The 21,841-nt window shown below is 40.6% G+C and overlaps 2 protein-coding genes across 5 annotated transcripts; both read left to right on the top strand.

The window, feature by feature from the left end:
• The first annotated feature begins 259 nt into the window (after window positions 1–259).
• On the top strand, window positions 260–11,176 carry LOC306939288 (prostaglandin G/H synthase 1-like). 3 transcript variants are annotated; one of them, XM_079523867.1, is made up of 12 exons: window positions 260–417; window positions 1,103–1,217; window positions 1,325–1,405; window positions 3,628–3,744; window positions 4,426–4,566; window positions 5,087–5,230; window positions 6,485–6,666; window positions 7,210–7,293; window positions 7,619–7,865; window positions 8,173–8,459; window positions 9,270–9,417; window positions 10,082–11,176. In XM_079523867.1, exons 2-12 carry the CDS (start codon window positions 1,211–1,213, stop codon window positions 10,429–10,431), a joined length of 1,788 nt encoding a protein of 595 aa, XP_079379993.1. In that variant the 5' UTR covers window positions 260–417; window positions 1,103–1,210; the 3' UTR covers window positions 10,432–11,176. The 3 variants fall into 3 exon arrangements, with proteins under 3 accessions (XP_079379993.1, XP_079379994.1, XP_079379995.1); XM_079523868.1 differs by having other exon boundaries at window positions 269–417; window positions 1,108–1,217; XM_079523869.1 differs by lacking the exons at window positions 260–417; window positions 1,103–1,217 and having other exon boundaries at window positions 3,628–3,676.
• Window positions 11,177–13,109: 1,933 nt separating this feature from the next.
• Window positions 13,110–19,358, top strand: pdcl (phosducin-like). Of its 2 annotated transcripts, none has more exons than XM_079524271.1 (4): window positions 13,110–13,227; window positions 15,681–15,867; window positions 16,504–16,685; window positions 17,510–19,358. In XM_079524271.1, the coding sequence occupies exons 2-4, from the start codon at window positions 15,693–15,695 to the stop codon at window positions 18,068–18,070; spliced, it is 918 nt and encodes a 305-aa protein (XP_079380397.1). In that variant the 5' UTR covers window positions 13,110–13,227; window positions 15,681–15,692; the 3' UTR covers window positions 18,071–19,358. The 2 variants fall into 2 exon arrangements, with proteins under 2 accessions (XP_079380397.1, XP_079380398.1); XM_079524272.1 differs by lacking the exon at window positions 13,110–13,227 and adding an exon at window positions 13,515–13,538.
• Window positions 19,359–21,841: the final 2,483 nt, after the last annotated feature.

The raw sequence follows: 21,841 nt of genomic DNA, 5'->3' as shown, positions 1-21,841 counted from the left end.
TTCAAAAAGTGAGTATTAGTCTGTCAACATGTGATGTATTTTATGCAGTATTCTTCAACATGTGATGTATTGTATGCAGTATTCTTCAACATGTGATGTATTGTATGCAGTATTCTTGTTTCCTATATAACTGTGTGCATTTGTAGATCTATTCTGTAATGTCCACGCCCCACCATCTGGTGATGTCATCAATTAGCAATCTCAGCACCTGAGCTGTATTGTTTTGGAGCTCTTTAAGAGCAAGTCCTGTGTCTGAGAAAATCATATAGCACTGACGAAGGTCCTAGGACCGAAACGTTTGCTTTTTAAATTGCACTTTGAGCACGAGCACGAGCACTTAACGAGCACAGCATGTTAAAATAAAGAAGAAATATTTTTTTAAGTCTCAGTTTAAGGAGTTTTACTATTTTCTATACGGTGAGCGAGTCTTTTCCTGTCAAAGTTTCCCTTATGTTTTTGAGACCACCGCTACCGTAGTCAAGTTTGGAAAGAAAAAGGACGGTTTTCTCAGTGCTTCTAATGTAATTGCTGCCACCCATGCATAGAGTAGGCCTACACAGCCCACACGATTTGATTAGCAGCCTGGATTCTCCTATTGCTACAGAATCTATATGAGTGTCTGACTATGTACGTGAGTCAGGTGATGGACATAGATCTGACTCATGTAGTCAGGTGATGGACTGTCAGATGGGGGGGAAAGGGAACTTCCATTCAATCTGGGGGGGCCTACAGTAATCTCAGCATTTACAGGAGGAGATGCAAGGATAAAGAGCACAATCAGCACATACACAAAGTGAACCTGTTTTACTTGCTTAGGCTTGCTTGACAGGTTTCAATAGTTCCAGGATGACTCAATTTAATGTTTCACGCGACGGTGGAGTTCGGCCAACAGGGGGCGACAAATACGTCGTAGAATGTTACCTTGTCCCATTGAGTCTCTTGAATGTGTTATGTCTATCCTGAGCTCTCTGGTCCATGCTGCACGCGGGTCCTCCATGCTCCATGGGTCGCGTAGTTGGAGAAAGAAGAGATAAGAAGTACTTGTCGCTTCATGAAGCAGCCAGTTTACATTCCCGTACATAAAGTAGTCTTTTCTCTCCAGTTCAGTACAGGGATGTGCAGATTCCATATGGCTGCACCTTTAAAGTAGTCTATTTTTGGGACCAGGAATGGTTGTTAGGCTACTGATTACTGAACCTTGACTGCTATAATGAGATGTAAGTATTCATTATTGAATTGTGAACTTTTCCTTGTCATTTTCGTTTTTTCTGTGTTTTATTGTTGTTACAGAAATGTACAACTGTTTCTCTATGTCTATGTGAAGCCTCTTTCCTAGGATCACTATGTGTTCTTTTGCTTTTGCGAGCGCCTCTATGCTGCAGTGATGAAGACACCTCCAATACAGGTACATACTCATTGAGAAAGTTAAACCATGTATGTGTGTGAATGGGTGAATGTAATGCACAATCTATGTAAAGTGCCTTGGATAAAGGCGCTATATAAATGCACCATTTACCATTTATCTGATTAATTCCATTCAGGCCTGACAGAAGCTATACATAAGCTACTCTAATTATTCTATAGATCCATAGCGTGCATCTTGCACTGAAACATTGCTTTTCCATCCAGTTCTTTATCCCAGTGTTTCTCAAAGTTTTTAATTTCAAGATTTCCAACAATAACTCAGAGTTATAGACATGTCCACTTGGTTCCTAACAATTTATAGGATCCCTGGGGGCCCCCCTGGACCCCACTTTGAGGACCAGTGCTTCATCCCAGTGCGTGTGTGCTTGAGCAAGCATGCTCGTTTAATGTGTGCATCCATGAAACAGTATTTCTCCATGTCTGTTTCACTGAGCTAGTCTAGTCTTGTGCATTCTTTTATAGGATTCCTCAAAATTTCCTAGCAAGACTAAGCCTGGGGTCGTCATTATTAGTGTTAACGGAACATACCATTCCGTCTTGACCTGCTTGTAGGCGGTAGGATTCCTTGTTCTTCTTGCAATAATTTACTTGCAGGAACTTCATGTTTTCATTTGTGAGCACTAAGCTTAATCACTTAAACACTATACTTAGTTGACTGGCGTCCCCAGAATTCTATACTCTACACCAAAATTATTTTCCGCAAATAGTTGATCTACAAACTCATGAATGTTCACCTCAGAATAGGGGCGCTAGGGTTCAACATAAGTGCATAATGATCTGCTGAGATAACTGATCTGTTGCTGATATGTTGTTTACAAAACATTTCCGTAACCATGGAAAGCTTTATGTTCTGTGGACCGGAAAAGACATGTCCTTACCTGCATGAGGGTGATGCTTCTGGGGAAAAGACCTCCTAACCCATTGCATGTCTATTTTATAATCCGCACAGTTGGTTCCTAATTGCAGTAGTTACAGTAATTAGACTAGATTTCCCCATTCACTGAATCACCACACATATAACATAACATCCCCATCTGTAATGACACGCCCTCATTCATTGCGTAATGTTACACATTGTGTGCCCAAACAGACTTGAGCAATGACACAGACCTAACCACAAACCTAATTTACATAAGTGATGGTTTCATTCCCCCCTCCAATTGATATGTTATTAGTTATTAATGTTTTTGCATTTATTCACTACATCTAATTTTAGTACTTTACTGCTTTGATTTACCGTTTTGCTTAGTGTAGGTATGAGAGAGAGAGAGAACGAGAGAAGGGGGAGAGGGGAGAGTGTGTGTGTGTGGGGGGGGGGGGGGTTCAGTGAACAAAGATCCCTTTGTTTGGTTATTATTTGTTAACCTTGTGTTGCTAGGATGCTTGTTCGTACAAGTTTACTGACATACATGACACTCTCTGTTCCCACCAAAAGGTTAAGTCTTGATATATGAATGCCACAGACGAAAAACAGTCCACACTATTTATCCATAATGTATAAATGATAAGGGGTCAGGACAACGAGGCCTTTTCGTGGAGGGGTCAGAATGAAATTTGGACTTTTTTGGACTGTTTTTCGTCTGTGGTACTATTGGTTACGATACACATGTCTGATCATTTCAATTCTTGTTCTATACATTCTGTCCGATAATGATCTCACAGGGAGTTTAATATTATTATTAACATCACCTCACATTACTTTCAAACCCGGTGTCCCTATTTACGGTATGTCATGACTCATTATAGGCAAAAACTTCATACACAAATTTCAAGCGAAAATAACAGATCTACAAGCTAACAAGTGTCGCATCATGACAAGTATAACACCATTATGTTCTTATTTTCAACATAAGACTCAAAATGCCAAGTCTCTTCTTCAGAATATGTACGACACTGATTTAGTACGACACTATGGCACCATAGACTAGTACCACTGGTACTGGTCCAACTAGTACCAGTGGTTCTCAAATGTTTTATTTGCAGAAATACGGGTTAATTTGGTTCCATTTGTACACTCATTTTATATGTCCGTGGCAAAAATGTCCACCACAAGCCAGTGGTGAGTGGCGATGACCACTGGTATGATAAGTGGTTAAGAAATCAAGTAGGATCATAGACATGTCATGTATAGTTTATAGAATTTCAGCCTTGGAATATTTTAACTCTCTTTGACTGGGCCTGTTTTTCTTGTTTTCCTTGCAGGAAATCCTTGCTGTCATTTCCCATGTCAGCACCAGGGAGTGTGCGTAAGGTACGCTCTAGACCGATATGAGTGCGACTGCACTCGTACCGGTTACTATGGTGAAAACTGCACTGTCCGTGAGTCCAATTTCCTTTTGGGATCAATTCAAATATCCTTTAATAAACGTTTACATTGAGAGGAATGCTAAGTAAATATTGTTGCTATTTCCTTTCACATTGGACAAAAATGTCTAGTCAAAGAAACACATCTGATGTCAGGGAATGTGGAAGTTTGGAAGGTACAGTGTTTGGAAGAGAAAACCGCACCCTTGTATCTACTTCATATTTACATTGTAGGGTCTAATTCTAAGGATCTGCTTCATATACTGTAGGATCAGTAACGCAATTCATTATCAAATGTGAAATAGCTGTCCGCTAGGCTAATTTATGCAATTACATCACCCTCGCTAAGTGGAATGGTATTCAACCAGTGCTGTAACTGAAAACAATAGAAAAGAATGTGGAACAGAGTTCATATGACAAAGACAATGAATGAATGAATGAATGAATGAACGTGTATGAATGAATCGATTGAAAACTGGGTGAAAAAAAAATATTTATAATATACATTTTCTGCATAAGAGTGGCTTTGTGGAACTAAAATTACTTGTGTTTCATGAAACAGAATTCACCCTAAAAACAAAGCGCTAAGTATGATTGGTATGATTTGTCAAAGATGTAATAATAAGTAAAACAGAAACATTACAGTATTAAAAAAAATGAAACATGATTATGTCATTATGTGTTGTGCATCCTCAGCGGAGTTCTGGTCCAGGGTGCGGGAGCTCTTGAAGCCCAGTCCAGATTCCATCCATTACTTCCTGACCCATTTCAAGTGGTTGTGGGACGTCATCAACTGCACCTTCCTTCGGGACGTTCTAATGCGACTAGTCCTGACAGGTCCACAATATATCATGATGATCACATCGTTATTGCCTCCTTTTATCTCCAATGCCCAAGTCGTTATGCTTAATTTTAAACTACTACCTTATTAGACAGAAATGTAAATGGCACGAGGTACAGTCTACACAGAAAAGTCATAGGAACCACATTGTGGTCCTATTTATGAATGTAAAACAATAAACTAAATGTATGTATAGTCACACATGGATGACTAAAACAGCCGTGTCCTGTTCACTTCCATTATATGCGAGCAAAGGGATGGAGCTACTGGTTGCAGTGCATTGGTGCGCCACGTGCCATCATGTGGAGTTCACCTTTGATGGACCTTTGATGCATTTGATAGCTCGGCATGCGTTGGCCTCTCCCCCGTCATTGTGTGACCATACCCATATACTTTGTTGTATGCCGCTGTCGCCTGCAACAAAGTATGACTCAGGCTTCATTCAAGGAAGTATTCATGAATACTTAACTTATATACAAACCTGTTATACATGTTTGATGTGTGTGTATTTTACAGCTAGGTCCACCTTGATCCCCAGCCCTCCTACGTTTAACTCTAAGTATGGGTACCTGAGCTGGGAATCTTACTACAATGTGAGCTACTACACTCGTATCCTACCCCCTGTACCCGAGGACTGCCCTACCCCTATGGGGGTCAAAGGTTAGGCATCTTTATGTCATTTCATCAATGTATAGAACCATGTTTTTACTAACCACTTTCAACCTGGTGTGCCTGTGTTAGACATGTCATTATAGGCAATTAATTTGAAAACAAAAAATAGCAGATCTGTCACAAGCTCTATGCCTGCTATTTTCACTATGCGTTGTGCAATGACGAAAGAAAACACTGTTTTGTAGGAATCATAGCTGTTAGGACAATGACATAATATTTCTGCTGGAACAGCTACTGTGTTGTATCAATTGAGACTGAATTGTTCACAATTGTGACATCAACAGACAGTTGACCTTGTAGAGTACTCTGGTATGCTGTACTGTGTAAACTGTATCAGCCATGTTTTGACAAAGATACAGACTTAAACAGTCTTTCCCAAACAATGGGTCTGGACCAATTTTGTAGGTTTTACGGGTTGTGAGTAAATATCCCCTTTTTCCTACAAAGAAAATCCACACATAAAATATTTGTTTAAATAATAATAATCCAAACATTTTCAGATTAAGAAAAATCCAAACATTTTAGTAAAACTAAAATAAATAGTGAAAAAAGCTGATCAAACAGAACAGCACTTTATTTTTATTTTTTTAAACGGGGCATGAGCTATTAATTGATTCATAATGTATTTTTGTAGGTCTGGGTCCTGGGGAGGCACCACATTTAAATCAAATCTTTGCTTCTGGGGGTCCCTGGAACAATATATTCTCAGAAGGGCCTGGGGGTTCGAGGCCAAATGCATATCATTTTGGGGGTCGTTGACATGAAAAGGTTATATATATATATACACACACACACACACACACACACACAGGTCTGCTAGAAATACCCGTGTCCAAGCTGAAAACGAAGGGTGACCGGGCTTTCGCTGTGGTAGCTCCTACCCTATGGAATGCCTTGCCCCTGGCATTGAAAAATGCTGAATCAGTTGACTGTTTTAAGAGACTTTTAAAGACTCATTTATTCCGTAAATATTTCTCCCATGTACTTTTGACCTGATTAATTTTATAGCCTTATGTCTTTGCTCTGCCTTGTTTGTTTTTGTTTTGCTCATTTATATTGTCACAACTGTTTTATTTGTTTTTACTGTGTCAATTGTTCAGCACCTTGTAGCTTTGCTTCGAAAGGTGCTTTATAAATAAAACTTACACACACACACACACACACACACACACACACACACACACACACACACATATGGTCTCAATAGGTTAAAGTGAGTTATGCTGTGAATGTGTGTTTTAGGCAAGGTCGTGCTGCCCAGCCCAGAGCTGCTGGTGAACAAGCTGCTGTTGAGGAGGACCTTCAGACCAGACCCCCAGGGCAGCAACCTCATGTTCGCCTTCTTTGCACAGCACTTCACTCACCAGTTCTTTAAGACGCACAACAGCATGGGTCTGGGCTACACCAAGGCTTTAGCACATGGGGTTTGTTTTATTTTTATTTTTTTTAGGAGATGGTGATAACTTACCAAAATTGTACAATGTTCATGTCCGTATTATATATGTATTATTACCGGTATGCCAAATTGGTTGTGCTCACTTTTTGGTAGGCTATGTTCAAAAGCTTAGTATGTGAAATGCATACTACATTTGAGAAATATTACAGTATGTATTCTTGACACTACCCTAGTATAAATGTCCCACAATGCAGTGTGGTAGCTGTGAGGACAAGGACAACAGTGGTTGACACAAAGCTCTTTATTATTTATCTGTAGTACCTCTGCTTTGTCACAAGATGTGGCAATTTCCTAACATTCTGTGATGCTGTTTGATGCTGTCTGAAAGGTGCTTACACTGTTGTGTAAGCACTGGAAATTATAAAAATTAATTTCTGATTACGGAGCATGTAGTATGGGATTTCAGACATGATTTAATATCTGCTGTAGCCACAACACTCAACAGATATCCACCCCCTGTTCATGTGACTTAACATCTGTGTGTCTCTGTAAACGTATCGTTGGAGTGCAGGTGGATGCAGGCCACATCTATGGAGATAATCTGGCTCGTCAGCTCAAACTGAGACTTCAGAGAGATGGGAAACTGAAGTACCAGGTGACAAAGATGTTCAACTCTGAACTGAGATAATTTCCATTGCGACACTTGGAATGGAACAAAGCAACACTTTATTATTTAAATAGGTATTTACTATTAACTAACGCATGGCAAAGCTTCGGGTCCTTGACCTGTGTGACAGCCACTGACTTAAAGTATTCTTTAAGACTTCAATATTTATCATGGTGTTCATTGATATGTAGTATGATTGACGACGTCATTGATGTTACTGCAACAGTGGAGAGCTTGGTACAATACCAAGAAATGATAATTATGAGCAACATACAGTAGGCGTTAATTTAGTATTTTTTTCCTCTCCCATCAGTTAATTGACGGACAGATGTACCCTCCTCTAGTGGCTGATGCACCAGTTAAGATGAACTACCCCCCGGGGACCCCTCCAGAGCTGCAGCTGGCTATTGGTCAGGAGGTGTTCGGTCTCCTGCCCGGCCTGGGGATGTACGCTACACTGTGGCTGAGAGAACATAACCGGGTGTGTGACATCCTGAAGGCAGAACATCCCACATGGGATGACGACCAGCTCTTCCAAACCGCACGCCTCATCATCATTGGTGAGCTGGCCAGTGATATGAATGTATGCTGTACTGTACTGCGTAAGCCATATCAGCCATGTTTTGACCCCAAATGTACAGACTAGACTAGTATTTAGGGTTTAAGTGGTTAAAGTGGTTAATATTGTGACACACATTACTTTTGTATTAAGCTGGGGCTTGGGAGTAGTTTTACACCAAAACAGAAGGCCCCATATAGACCCAAGGACCCTTGGGGCCAACAACACTGCTTACTACTTTTAAGGCGATAACTAAAAACTAAAAAAAATGTCCCTCTCCCTTTCTCGTTTCTGTTTGTTTTCCCCAGGTGAGACGATACGCATTGTGATCGAGGAGTATGTTCAGCATCTGAGTGGCTACCTGCTGAAGTTAAAGTTTGATCCATCCCTGCTCTTCAACGCACAGTTCCAGTACAGCAATCGCATTGCTCTGGAGTTCGTCCAGCTCTACCACTGGCATCCCTTGATGCCTGACAGCTTTTTCATTGATGGGGATGAACTCTCCTATGAACAATTTCTCTTTAATACTTCTGTTGTCACACAATATGGCGTGGAGAAATTAGTGGACGCCTTTTCACGACAAGTTGCCGGCCAGGTAAGGAAATATTACACATAATTTAGAAGCTCAGTTACCCAATAATCTGATTTGCCTTTTTCTCATGTATAAAGCATATTGCACTGGTATTTAATTGAAAGAGATTCTAGCTGCCATTCTAGGTGCTGGGCCAAGATTGAAAACTTTGAGTAGTAAATAAATTATTGGCAAATATTGGGCACTTCTTTTGGTATTGGAAATTATCCGGCCGTTGTTTCAAAAGATTTAACCACATGCAACCTGGCGTCCCTATTTTGATAATGTCATTATTCATTATAGGTGAAAATGTTCAAAGGTTTTAAAAATCATAATGCGCCTATAGTTAATTTCCAATGAGACCTGCGTTTTTGTTCAGAGAAGTCATGGCGCAACAACGCCGTATTTACGTGCGTGCGGTCCCGTGAATTTGTTGCGCGCATGCTCGTTACGTGCACACGCACTCACCAGACCTGGATTCTGTTTAGCTTTTTTTTTATGCTTGCGTTGTTGCGCCCCTCTTCAACAGACCTGGAGGAGACCTGAGTTGATCCAGGCAACAACGCCTGCGTTCCTCGCTTCACGTTTGCAAGGCCCTTTACATTGCGATGTTGTAAACTTAATTTTTTTAAGTACTGTAGTTAAATTAAATAAAGTTGAATATGTAATATATACTTAATTCTGTTTGCTTTTAAGTTAAGTTGTTCTCAAACAGAAACTTAATAATCAAATCAAATTGATTTCAATTTGATTTCTCTTTTTTGCATCAGATCCAGTTTCCAGTGTGCATAATGTGCATGTTTCAAGATGTTTTACTCACTGTACGTTCCACAGGTAGGTGGAGCCAACAACATGCACGCTGTGGTGACCGGAGTTGCTGTTAGGACCATCATAGAATCCAGACTGCTTCGTATCCAGTCCTTCAATCAGTACAGAAAACGCTTTAAACTTCAGCCTTACACATCTTTCACACAATTCACAGGTAAGACAGCGTGATGAATAAATTCTGTGTTGTGTTGTGTTGTGTTGTGTTGGTGGCTGTGAGTTGGGCTCAGGCTGATCGGAACAGTGCATATCGCAAATGTCAGACAAGCGTTTTATCTTCCACTGTCACTGGGAGAGAGCCTCAATTTACTAATTAAATGCTTTTTCAAAGTCGCTCCCTCCTTGTCACAGCTGATTTCCATTTGTCTCATGGGGTCCGTCTTCATTCTCGCAGCCTCTTCAACTCAGCATGCCCCCCCCCCCGCCACCTCCCCATTCACCTCTCTCAGCATGCCCCCCCCCCCCACCTCCCCATTCACCTCTCTCAGCATGCCCCCCCCCCCACCTCCCCATTCACCTCTCTCAGCATGCCCCCCCCCCCCCACCTCCCCATTCACCTCTCTTCTACACTATATGAATTACACTGTAAAGTCCCAATGGACACTTACGAATCCACCGTATTTTATACTTTGTCATATGACAGTGCCCCTCAAAAGTAGCGAGCTGAGTGTCTAATCACGTCGAGTTGTGAGCTTTAGATATTAAAATGAATTACTGTTGCACCCCTAACCTGAGGATTTAGGAAGACTAATGTGGGTGTGTAGTGAATTCGACTGGTTTCAAATCACTCCTCTCCGTCTCCGGTGGTAAATGTTTTGCAGGTGAGGAGGAGGTCGCAGGTGAACTGGAGGACATGTACGGAGACATTGATGCTCTAGAATTCTATCCCGGCTTACTCCTGGAACGGACGCGGCCGGGTGCCATATTTGGAGAGAGCATGGTGGAGATGGGGGCCCCCTTCTCTCTGAAAGGTCTATTAGGAAATCCTATATGTTCTCCAGAGTACTGGAAGCCAAGCACTTTTGGAGGCCAAGTAGGATTTGATCTGGTCCTGTCAGCCTCATTGAAGAAGCTGGTCTGCCTCAACACCAGGACGTGTCCCCCTTACGTGGCTTTCCATGTGCCTGAAGAGACCAGTGCTCCAAATGGACATATGGATGATGAGTTATGACATACAGGCTATGTTCACACTGGGAGACCAAATCCGATGTTTCTGGCCTATATCCACACTTGAATCAATCCCATTTTTACATGAAGTCAAAGCAGAAGCGAATCAGCTTTGAACCACATTCCTAGGTGCTTTGAAATGTGATTCAAATCTGATTTCTAAGAGACTCTGGACAATCGGACACTGAAGATTGATGATTTTATACTTGGTTGTATGTTGGCGTTGCATGAGGAAAATCTCCCATCTACAATCTCAGAGACATCATGTTGGCCTATTGGACCAAGTGGGGTCTGGTGTAACTTAGAGTTGGAGGTCTTTAACTGATAGTGTACAAATGGAACAACCTCTCTGGGTTAAATGAACACTGAGGACTTCACAGTGTAGATTAGGGTTGTCAGAAATAAACTGGGCATCCTTGAAATGAAAAAGGATGAGAATCACTGTTAGAAGATCCAATCTGCTGCTAACAGATTCATGTTTAGTTGTTTACCCAGACCTTTAGAATGATGACCAATGACCACATAGTGTTGTGCTGCATGCTTATTGGACAAACTTGACCTCAATGTGAAATCATGCGTACGCACGCACGCACGCACGCACGCACGCACGCACGCACGCACGCACGCACACACACACACACACACACACACACACTCTGACATACAGACAGTAGGTTCTTTATTAAAGATGTAGACATTTAACATGTTTTTTAAACGCTAATACATTAAAGTGAGCATCATCTATTCTACGCAAACTGGTTAGTATTATTATTTGGAATATGTGAGTTATCCTGTGGTTGAATGGGTACATTAAACTTGCTTTTCAAACGTGGAGAACTGTTATCATACTTCTTAAATAAGCAACACTCAGTCAGCTCAAGAATTCCACTGGCCATCACCTGCACGCCACAGGGATCGTTTATTGTCTCCATCATGCAAAGTCAAAAGTCAAAGTCATACGATTTGTCACACACGTTACCGCAGTGAAATTTGTTCTCCGCATTTGACCCATCTCTTGGAGCAGTAAGCCGCAGCCAAGGAGCGGTGTGCTGCAGCCGGGCCACTCTCGGGAATCATTTGATTAGTAGATTTGACCCCCCAATCCAACCCTTTGATGCTGAGTGCCAAGCAGGGAGGCATTGGGTCCCATTTTTACAGTCTTTGGTATGACCCGGCCGGGGATCGAACCCCCGACCTCCCAGTTTCAGGGCGGACACTCTAACCACAAGGCCACTGTCTGGTCGTCGGCATAGGGAGATGTATGTTTTGCACTCCGTCCGTCCATCCGTATGTCCTGTGAACAGCTAATCTACGGCACCATTGGCTCGATCGCAGCCAAACTGCACTGCACACACTCCCTGGCTGTTTATTAAATGGACCAACATTATCTCTGCCATTGATACCCATCAGATATTTCCAATGGAAGTTTTGCATTCGGTTTTGGATAAATTAAATACATTTTATGCATGAATTGAAAGCCTTAGCATTAGAGAATTAAAATAATGGCGAATTATTTTCCCATTGCTAAACCCCTCTCAGCCTGTCATCTTTATTTTGGCCATGTCATTATAGACGAAGATTGTCAAAATTAAATCACAAATACCAAAAATAGATCTAGAAGCTCACAATGTTCACATCACGATGCATTGTGAGCTATTAGATTCTTTATTTTCATCAAATGTTTTTTATTTTATTTGAAGTATAAAATAGTGGTTAAATTAGGCTACTTACTTGGAGAAGAAGGTAAAACATCTGCACACTGGTTTAAAGCTCCCAAAACTTAATTTCTTTAATGGAGCAACGTTATTTTTTTTTAACCTTTTCATAGGTCTAAATATATGGCATTTGCTTGATGGAGACCTATACGGTCGGAACATTGCGCCATTAAATAAAATACGTTTGGGGTTTGTTTTATCTTCTTCAACTTGATTCTTGCCTTAATGTCCAGCCAAGACTGTTAAGTAAAAGTCCGGAATTAAAAATGTACTTAAGTAAAAGTACAAGAGTATTGGCATCCAAATGTACTTAAAAAGTACAAAGCACTCATTATGCAGAGAATGTACCATTTCAAGTTTCCAACTAAAAATCTTTTGAAAATAGCAGATGTACAAGCCCACAATGCGACACATCCCGACGCATATAGGTGAGCTTTTAGATTGGCTATTTTCAAATGGCCAAAATGTATACATTTTAATGTATGTTTTTCAAAATCTACAAAGTAGTAACTAAAGTTTGAAATGTAGTGTAACAACTATCTCAAGTAAAGTTTCAGTCCAGTCTCAACAACTAAGTGTCTTCTTTATACCAATAACACTTCAGTAAATGTACAATATTTGGACATTGGAAATACAAACACCAGTACCTCAAAATTGTACGTAAGTACAGTACTTACAGTAAATGTACTTAGTTACTTTACACCACTGGGACTATTTATATTGAGCAAAGATTGAGAATTTGAGATAAAACAAAGAAAATTGTGAATTCTGAACATGGCTATCAGTATCAGTATCAGAGTCTAACAGTGCCATCTAGTGGGGGACAACGTGTACATTTCAGCACCTCCTAAACGAGGCGCGTCCCTCTTCACGTCACATGATTGGTGCGTTGAGGTGTCTGTCATGCAATTCCAGGATGATGATTGGTGCATTGGTGCTGTCTGTCACGTACCGCTTTGGCGGTGATTGGGTGAGAGGTGAGACCTCTTCTTTGTTGTCAGGAAGAGATGATACGCTAGTCTATAAAATCCACAGTTCTGCTTCTGTGCTGCTTGAACGTCAACTCTGGTGAAATAAATTACAAGGTAAGATCAACTTTAGTAAATATGATGATTACAATCCATTACGTAAGTGATGGATGGATATTCAACATTAATACGGGTTAGGAATGCCACTATGGGCCATTCGTCTGACGGGGAAATGTCACGGAATCCGAATTAGCGATAGCTTAGCATAGCTTGCTAACGATAGCATCTCTACAGATTGGTCCTCGGGACCTCTTGACCTACTTTTAACCACATTAAAACGTTCGTCATTGTATGCGTATGTATTTTACAGACAGATGTTTAAGAACAAAACGTTAACAGATCTACAAGTTTATAACACGTCGCGATCGGTGAGTTGTGCGCTAGTAGTTCTGCCATGTTCGCTAATATTAAGTCGTTAACAAACTAATTGGATTGCAGGTTTTCCTCTCTGGAGGTTGTGGGACCTTCTTTGTCCACAACCAACATAGGCAGATTAATTATTACCCTTAAAACAGCATAAAACGCACTGTGCAGATTTGGATAATACTTTGATAATATTTGGTGTAATAACAATAATTGTGTATGGTCTCTTGTCACAGTAATAATACCTGTTTGGTGTAATAATAATTGTCCGGGTTGGAGATTTAGTTATTTCACGTGCCAACCCTAGCATTGTACTTTAAATCAAATTGTTCAAATATAATTATCCAGCTCTGATCCATCTGTGAGCACCAAGTGGTGGTACCAAACACAATTACATTTTTGAGGTAAAGGGATTGGGTGTATAGTAGACATTAAAAAGTGGTCCAACTAAGTGCAGAACCAACTCGGGTCCAGTAAGTGATGTTGTGGGAAATATGAAGACTCAAATCTATATAGTATATTGTTCCATGCTAGTCTGTCTGGTCGTGTCTGTGAGCAACGACACCTTGGCCTGAAAGCCTGTCTTAATCCAATCAACCCTTTGATCAAGCTGTATGTAAAAGAACATGTCACACCTATTGTTTGTTATGAGACCCTGTTGGGCCTGAATAGGTATCACTAGGTAGTTCCTGTCTCAGGAGGGAGGTGACAGTCGGGGCGTCTGTATTGTACCTTTTGTGAAGGTCATGTTTATCTGTGGACCTGCTTCTGGGGTATAAGAGAGGACCTAGGGAGAAGCTGAGAGAGGCTAGTGGGATGGAGACGACGAGAGAGAGATGTACTGAGAGAGAAAGTTTGGGTGATACAGGCTAAGCCTGCTAGACTGAGAGATGTTGTTTGCTTGTTGCTGTTCTTCTGAATAAACTTCTAAGATATACATTCACCCGGATGGACATATATTATTTCCATAACAGTGATTCAAGTGTTTAATATTGATCCTGTACTTCTAGTCTGTTCTTGTTCTATACAATGACTGGTGTAGCAGTAGTGGCTCAAAGCCTTTGCCTGATGACCCAAAGCCTACTATCTCCTGAACTTTATGCTAGAAATGAAGATGTTGATTTAACACAAGGGAGACTCGGGTTAGAATCCCGTCGTTAATCTGTCGGAGCAACGCCCAGATACTGGGCGTTGCTCCGACAGATTAACCTTTATCTCGGAAAATCTATCAATGAATCAATCAAAGTCTACTGACAAAAGCTGCATTATTGTTGTTACTTTATTGTTCATCCTAGTTTATGAATCCTGCCTTGACAGCTGCCAGCCTGGTTAGCCATGCTTGACTGACCATGTTGAACAGTCATTTAATCTGTCTAAATGACATTAATCTGTGAGGTTTGAGTGGTTGATAAAACAATAGAGCTGGTGGCCTCAATGTCCACAAGATTATCTATCTTTGGGTTTATGCAAATCATGATGCGCTGCTGCTATTGTTGTTTCTGAGTTTGCTAATGGCAAGTGGTGGTTTGTCTGTGCACAAGCGTTTGAAAAATATTAGGTTACTATTTTGTATCTTGTATCTTCATATTTTTTTAATTTTCTTTTTTTGAGTAAATTAATGCCCTACATTTCATCATACAACTAAACCAAAGGTTTAACACAAAAGTAGTAGTACAAGCTCACAACACGTCGCAATGGGTTGTGAGCTGCCTTGTAGAGCTGCTATTTTCACCACTTTAAAATGTTTTTAAAATAATAAATACATTTGGACAAGGTTTCCACCCAACAGCAACAACATGCTATACTAGTAGTAATGCATTATTTACATACAAATATTCACTATGATTATTCTATAAATTCCAGTCTGTATGTCCTTTGTTTGAATATCTTGGCACGGGGAGAGTAGCTGTTCATCTGATCGACTTCACCTCATCATTGTATAGAAGTGAAGTCTGTTCTCCCGAACAGGCACGCATTGTGCACTGCAATAGTCTAAGAATAAACTGTCACTTTATCTGTTTAACACTTACTAAGGCCCAAAGCAATAATGTACTACTACAGTAGGTCTACACTCTACACAGACAGACCTATATTTTGTATCAGCTCTGCTTTCGTCTGCTGAGACACCTCTCTCTCTCTCTCTCTAGTGAGCAGTAGTCATGACGACCCTGGATGACAAACTCCTGGGGGAGAAGTTGCAGTACTATTACAGCAGCAGTGAAGACGAAGGCAGTGATGGTGAAGAGGAGGAGGGGCAAACCAAAACCATCCGTAACCCGGATGTCCTGGAGCCTGAAATAGATTACAGCGCAGATGGAAGTGCTGTCAACACAGGTATCTTAACACTTACAGTGCTAGCATTTATTGACAAATTATGATATCATTCACGCCAGCATTTTTCCCAGTTTAGCTCTTATTTTGAAAAGCCACATTTCCAGACTTCCGGTACTGATCATAAAATAGGAAGTAGGACGATGCATGGTCAGGTCCTCTAGCAAACGGAGCTAAGCCGGTGCAGTGGAGGGCTTCACATCGTCGGCTCCCTGCCGTGGAATAAACCAAAAATGCCATCTGGGACAAGGAATAGGAGATACAGGCGATTAAAAGAAACGGATAGAAGGGGTGTTTATGGTGATGACGATCTAAGAATTTTTTTTTACCAAAAGAACAAATTGACAGCATAAAACATGAGCGTGAACTGTATACAATAGCAAATAGTAGTCTGACTTTCTTGAACTAAAATAATAAATGAATCGATTACAACTCGTATCTGTTAAACGCTTAATCATCAGCATCCCTACACTCTGTCTCACACATCAATGTACATAGTAATATACATTATCAAGCAGACCCATCCTAAAAAAATGTTTGTATTCTTTATTGTTTTCTTGTGGATAAGACATTTGTGGTGACGTTTGTCATTTGTGTTCAGGACCAATAGATCAATGATTGGTTGTTATTTGTGTTCAGGACCAAAGGGTGTGATCAATGATTGGAGGAAATATAAACAGCTGGAGGTGGAGCAGCGACTGGAGCAGAAGAAGGAGATGGAGACACTGATCAAGAAGCTTTCCATGACCTGTCGCTCTGACCTGGACGAAGAAGCAGACAAACTGAAACAGAAAGAGCTACAGGACAAGATCAAAGGCAAAGTAAGCTAAACCGCTTGTACACGGTACAATGAATACTGGGTATTCGTTTAACTTTGAGAGTTCAGTGAATGCTTTTAAATCTATAATGTAGATTTTTGTTTTTCAAACACACCAGTAGAGGAACACATTTACAATTTAGGCATTTAGCAGACACTTAATGCAGACTAGCATTTTACAGTCAAGGAAAATGTGAAAGTTTGTGAGATTATCCCCGGACACACACACACACACACACACACACACACACACACCATCATACACCATCATCATTGCATAATCAATTTAAGTAGTGAAAATGTTTTACATTCAAAAGTGTTAGAAAAAATGGTGCATTTATATAGCGCTTTTATCCAAGGCGCATTACATAGATTGTGCATTACATTCACCGGGAGAGCCCGGGTTCGAACTGGCAACCTTGTGGTTACCATCCAGCCACTCTACCGCTGAGCCACCGCCGCCCCAGAAGTTTGTATAGGCACTGCCTTGGGTGAGGGTAGTAGACTTTGTGTGCTAAAACACAATTTCACATTTTGTGCTAGTTTAGTTGATCTGTTAGCATGCTTCAGCCCTCTAACATCTGCAAGCCTTAATTTAGAATGCCACTGGATTTAAACGTGTCCTTGGTTAGTACGGTTACTAAGAAATTGTTATACTAAATTAACCATTATTATAGTGAGTATGCAGAACTGTTTTGATTGCTCATTTTTATATAGAGAGTGGCCAATTTAGAGCCCTGAAAAAATGCTTTGGTGAAGGAGAGGTAGGTGTGATCAGCTGTGATCTATAGCACATGTAATACAAACATCCAAAACCCTTCCTCACAGATGACAATGCAGGAGTACAACATGCTTCAGGAGGGCCAGGATGACGAGGACTTCCTGCAGCACTACCGCATGCAGCGCATTGAGCAGATGCGACGCCAGCTGTGCCGCGGCAAGCGCTTCGAGCAGGTCTTTGAGTTGGCCAGCGGAGAGGAGTTCCTGGAGGCGCTGGACATGGAGGACAAAAGCACCCTGGTCATGATCCACATACACGAGCCAAACATCCCAGGCTGCGAGGCCATGAGCGGCAGCCTCCTCTGCTTGGCCCAGGAGTACCCGCTGGTCAAGTTCTGCAGTGTGCGCAGCTCGGCCATCAGCACCAGTGACCTGTTCAGAGGCAGTGCTCTTCCTGCCCTGCTGGTCTACAAAGGTGGGGATCTGATAGGCAACTTTGTGCGCGTGACTGACCAACTAGGAGAGGACTTCTTTGCTGTCGACCTGGAGGCCCTGCTGCAGGAGTACGGCCTGCTGCCGGACAAGTCTGCCTTCGCCGCAAAGACTATTCGCAACGGAGTCATCGGTCAAAACGAGAGCGACGAGGACTCTGATCTTGATATAGACTAGAACTGCGTTATAACACTCGTACACAGGAAGCACACCTATACATAGTCACACATAGTCTGCATGGACTATTAGACACCTTTTTATGTAGGAAAAACCCAAAAGTGAAGACTCGGACAGGGTTGAAGCTTTGCATGTGTTTACTTGAATATCATCATACAAACGGTTACACAATAAAACTAGACAATGCACACACAGCGACGTACACACCACCAACCTTGAGGGCTTTCTCCAAGACCTCATCATTCCATGTGACCATTATCTATTCCTAACGTGATGTGCTTTTCCTTTTCTTTTACATATCTGTAACATAAAGCCTGAGTTATATTTGGTTGTATGCAGGTGTCGCACAACAGATATAATTATTTGTAAACAAACCCCAAATCTTGGGCAAATCAAACTCGGCAAATTGGAAATGTGCCCAAGTTTGTCTTTCTGACAGGAAGGAACTTCATTCCTGGGTTCTCATGCAGTGTAACGCATTTCATGGGTTTCGGGTTTCTTGTTTGTTTCCATACGCTACAGCTCGGTCTAATCTGGGCCATCCGAACTCAGAATTTATACTTTTAAAATGTTCCCCAAACAGTGAAAACAGCCCATCTACAAGCTCAATGCGTCGCAATGCGATTAGTAGTGAGCTTGTAGATCAGCTCGCTTTTTTAATGAGTTTGTTTTTTATGACGTGCGTCCCCTTCCGCAGTGTTGGTTGTTATGAGAGCGTAAACAAACAAAAAACCCATTTGCAAAACAAAGGCACCCTCTTTCCTTGAATTTGAGGGTGACTCAACAGTCTTACTCGAGAGACCCAAAAAAAGGACTATTATTGCTACTATTCTTCATTGGTTTTCCAGCCAGAGGAGCCAATGATCTAGCCTTTTCCAATCTTACAGGAGGGTGCTCTGACAAGAACTCTGGTTTCTTGTTGGCCACGGAACAATTTCACTCCTCAATCTATCCCATGTGTAGGATATTCTTCCTTCCTTTTTTTTTTTTTCTTTTTCAAAGACAACACTGAAATGCAACTAAATATAACTTGGACTTAATATAACTTAGGACCTATTATTGCCATGCAGACTGAGGACTATATGCGTTTGTTTTTGTTGGAGCCATGTCAGATTTCAACTATTTATTCTTTAATTGTGGAAAAGCTTTGTTTTTCTGTTTGTTGTGTTTGAGTCTTTAGAGCATGACTCATGCTCGTCATTTTTGTTAGTTTTATATCTTTTCTAAATGTTTGTCAAAACCTGCAAACCTGTTAAGATTATAGAGAAAATAAACCGGATGATTTGAATCATTCTTCTCTCTGTCTTCTTTCTGGGGGGTGGGGGGGGGGGCAAAGATCTTCTAGAAAACATTAAAATAAACTTTGAGACATTTTCAGACAATTGACTACTTTAACCCTCAGACGATTTTCATTTTTCATTCAGTTTTTGATGATAAAAAAAAAATAGTTTCAGAAACTTTAAATTTGAGAAATTTATAATGGGATCAATGGCAGATATTGGCACGTCAAAAAAGCACTAGAAACTCCATTCACACTTTTTATAATTCAGCTTTCTGTGGAGACACATGCTGGAACTTTTTACTTTGAAATGTTTTGTAGTTTCTGAGTTATTTAAGTTAAACGCCCAATGCATTCCCAATGGCAATAGCACAAACTTTGGCATGCTACTAGTCCTACATACTTACACCTAGAAACCCCATTCAAACCTATTTAGGTTCATCTTACGGTGGACATGTTTGCCTGAAAAGGAATCTTTGAAATGTTTCATCGTTTTAGAAATATAGTGCTTTCAAATTTGAGACATTTACAATGGGGCTCACTGGCAGATATTGGCACGTCAAAAAAGCACTTTCACCTAGAAACTCCATTCACACTTTTTATAATTCAGCTTTCTGTGGAGACACATGCTGGAACTTTTTACTTTGAAATGTTTTGTAGTTTCTGAGTTATTTAAGTTAAACGCCCAATGCATTCCCAATGGCAATAGCACAAACTTTGGCATGCTACTAGTCCTACATACTTACACCTAGAAACCCCATTCAAACCTATTTAGGTTCATCTTACGGTGGACATGTTTGCCTGAAAAGGAATCTTTGAAATGTTTCATCGTTTTAGAAATATAGTGCTTTAAATGTGAGAAATTTATAATGGCAGATAGTGGCACGTCAAAATCACTTTCACCTAGAAACTCCATTCACACGTTTTATAATTCAGCTTACTGTGGAGACACATGCTGGAACTTTTTACTTTGAAATGTTTTGTAGTTTCTGAGTTATTTAAGTTAAACGCCCAATGCATTCCCAATGGCAATAGCACACACTTTGGCATGCTACTAGTCCTACATACTTACACCTAGAAACCCCATTCAAACCTATTTAGGTTCATCTTACAGTGGACATGTTTGCCTGAAAAGGAATCTTTGAAATGTTTCATCGTTTTAGAAATAGAGTGCTTTCAAATTTGAGACATTTACAATGGGGCTCAATGGCAGATATTGGCACGTCAAAAAAGCACTTTCAACTAGAAACTCCATTCACACTTTTTATAATTCAGCTTTCTGTGGAGACACATGCTGGAACTTTTTACTTTGAAATGTTTTGTAGTTTCTGAGTTATTTAAGTTAAACGCCCAATGCATTCCCAATGGCAATAGCACAAACTTTGGCATGCTACTAGTCCTACATACTTACACCTAGAAACCCCATTCAAACCTATTTAGGTTCATCTTACGGTGGACATGTTTGCCTGAAAAGGAATCTTTGAAATGTTTCATCGTTTTAGAAATATAGTGCTTTCAAATTTGAGACATTTACAATGGGGCTCACTGGCAGATATTGGCACGTCAAAAAAGCACTTTCACCTAGAAACTCCATTCACACTTTTTATAATTCAGCTTTCTGTGGAGACACATGCTGGAACTTTTTACTTTGAAATGTTTTGTAGTTTCTGAGTTATTTAAGTTAAACGCCCAATGCATTCCCAATGGCAATAGCACAAACTTTGGGATGCTACTAGTACTACATACTTACACCTAGAAACCCCATTCAAACCTATTTAGGTTCATCTTACGGTGGACATGTTTGCCTGAAAAGGAATCTTTGAAATGTTTCAAGGTTTTAGAAATATAGTGCTTTCAAATTTGAGACATTTACAATGGGGCTCAATGGCAGATATTGGCACGTCAAAAAAGCACTTTCACCTAGAAACTCCATTCACACGTTTTATAATTCAGCTTACTGTGGAGACACATGCTGTAACTTTTTACTTTGAAATGTTTTGTAGTTTCTGAGTTATTTAAGTTAAACGCCCAATGCATTCCCAATGGCAATAGCACAAACTTTGGCATGCTACTAGTCCTACATACTTACACCTAGAAACCCCATTCAAACCTATTTAGGTTCATCTTACGGTGGACATGTTTGCTTGAAAAGGAATCTTTGAAATGTTTCATCGTTTTAGAAATATAGTGCTTTCAAATTTGAGACATTTACAATGGGGCTCAATGGCAGATATTGGCACGTCAAAAAAGCACTTTCACCTAGAAACTCCATTCACACTTTTTATAATTCAGCTTTCTGTGGAGACACATGCTGGAACTTTTTACTTTGAAATGTTTTGTAGTTTCTGAGTTATTTAAGTTAAACGCCCAATGCATTCCCAATGGCAATAGCACAAACTTTGGCATGCTACTAGTCCTACATACTTACACCTAGAAACCCCATTCAAACCTATTTAGGTTCATCTTACGGTGGACATGTTTGCCTGAAAAGG

The sequence above is a fragment of the Electrona antarctica genome, assembly GCF_951216825.1.
Source record: "Electrona antarctica genome assembly, chromosome: 16".
Taxonomy (NCBI): Eukaryota; Metazoa; Chordata; class Actinopteri; order Myctophiformes; family Myctophidae; genus Electrona; species Electrona antarctica.
Note: the sequence above shows the minus strand (reverse complement) of the source record. Positions and strands in the feature narration are given on the sequence as shown.

Coding starts and splice junctions, on each gene's coding strand:
- LOC306939288 (XM_079523867.1), top strand. Junction 4,567..5,086: donor AATGCGACTAGTCCTGACAG/GTCCACAATATA, acceptor TGTATTTTACAG/CTAGGTCCACCTTGATCCCC. Junction 8,460..9,269: donor CACGACAAGTTGCCGGCCAG/GTAAGGAAATAT, acceptor TACGTTCCACAG/GTAGGTGGAGCCAACAACAT.
- pdcl (XM_079524271.1), top strand. CDS start 15,693: ATGACGACCCTGGATGACAAACTCCTGGGGGAGAAGTTGCAGTACTAT. Junction 15,868..16,503: donor TGGAAGTGCTGTCAACACAG/GTATCTTAACAC, acceptor ATTTGTGTTCAG/GACCAAAGGGTGTGATCAAT. Junction 16,686..17,509: donor AGGACAAGATCAAAGGCAAA/GTAAGCTAAACC, acceptor CCTTCCTCACAG/ATGACAATGCAGGAGTACAA.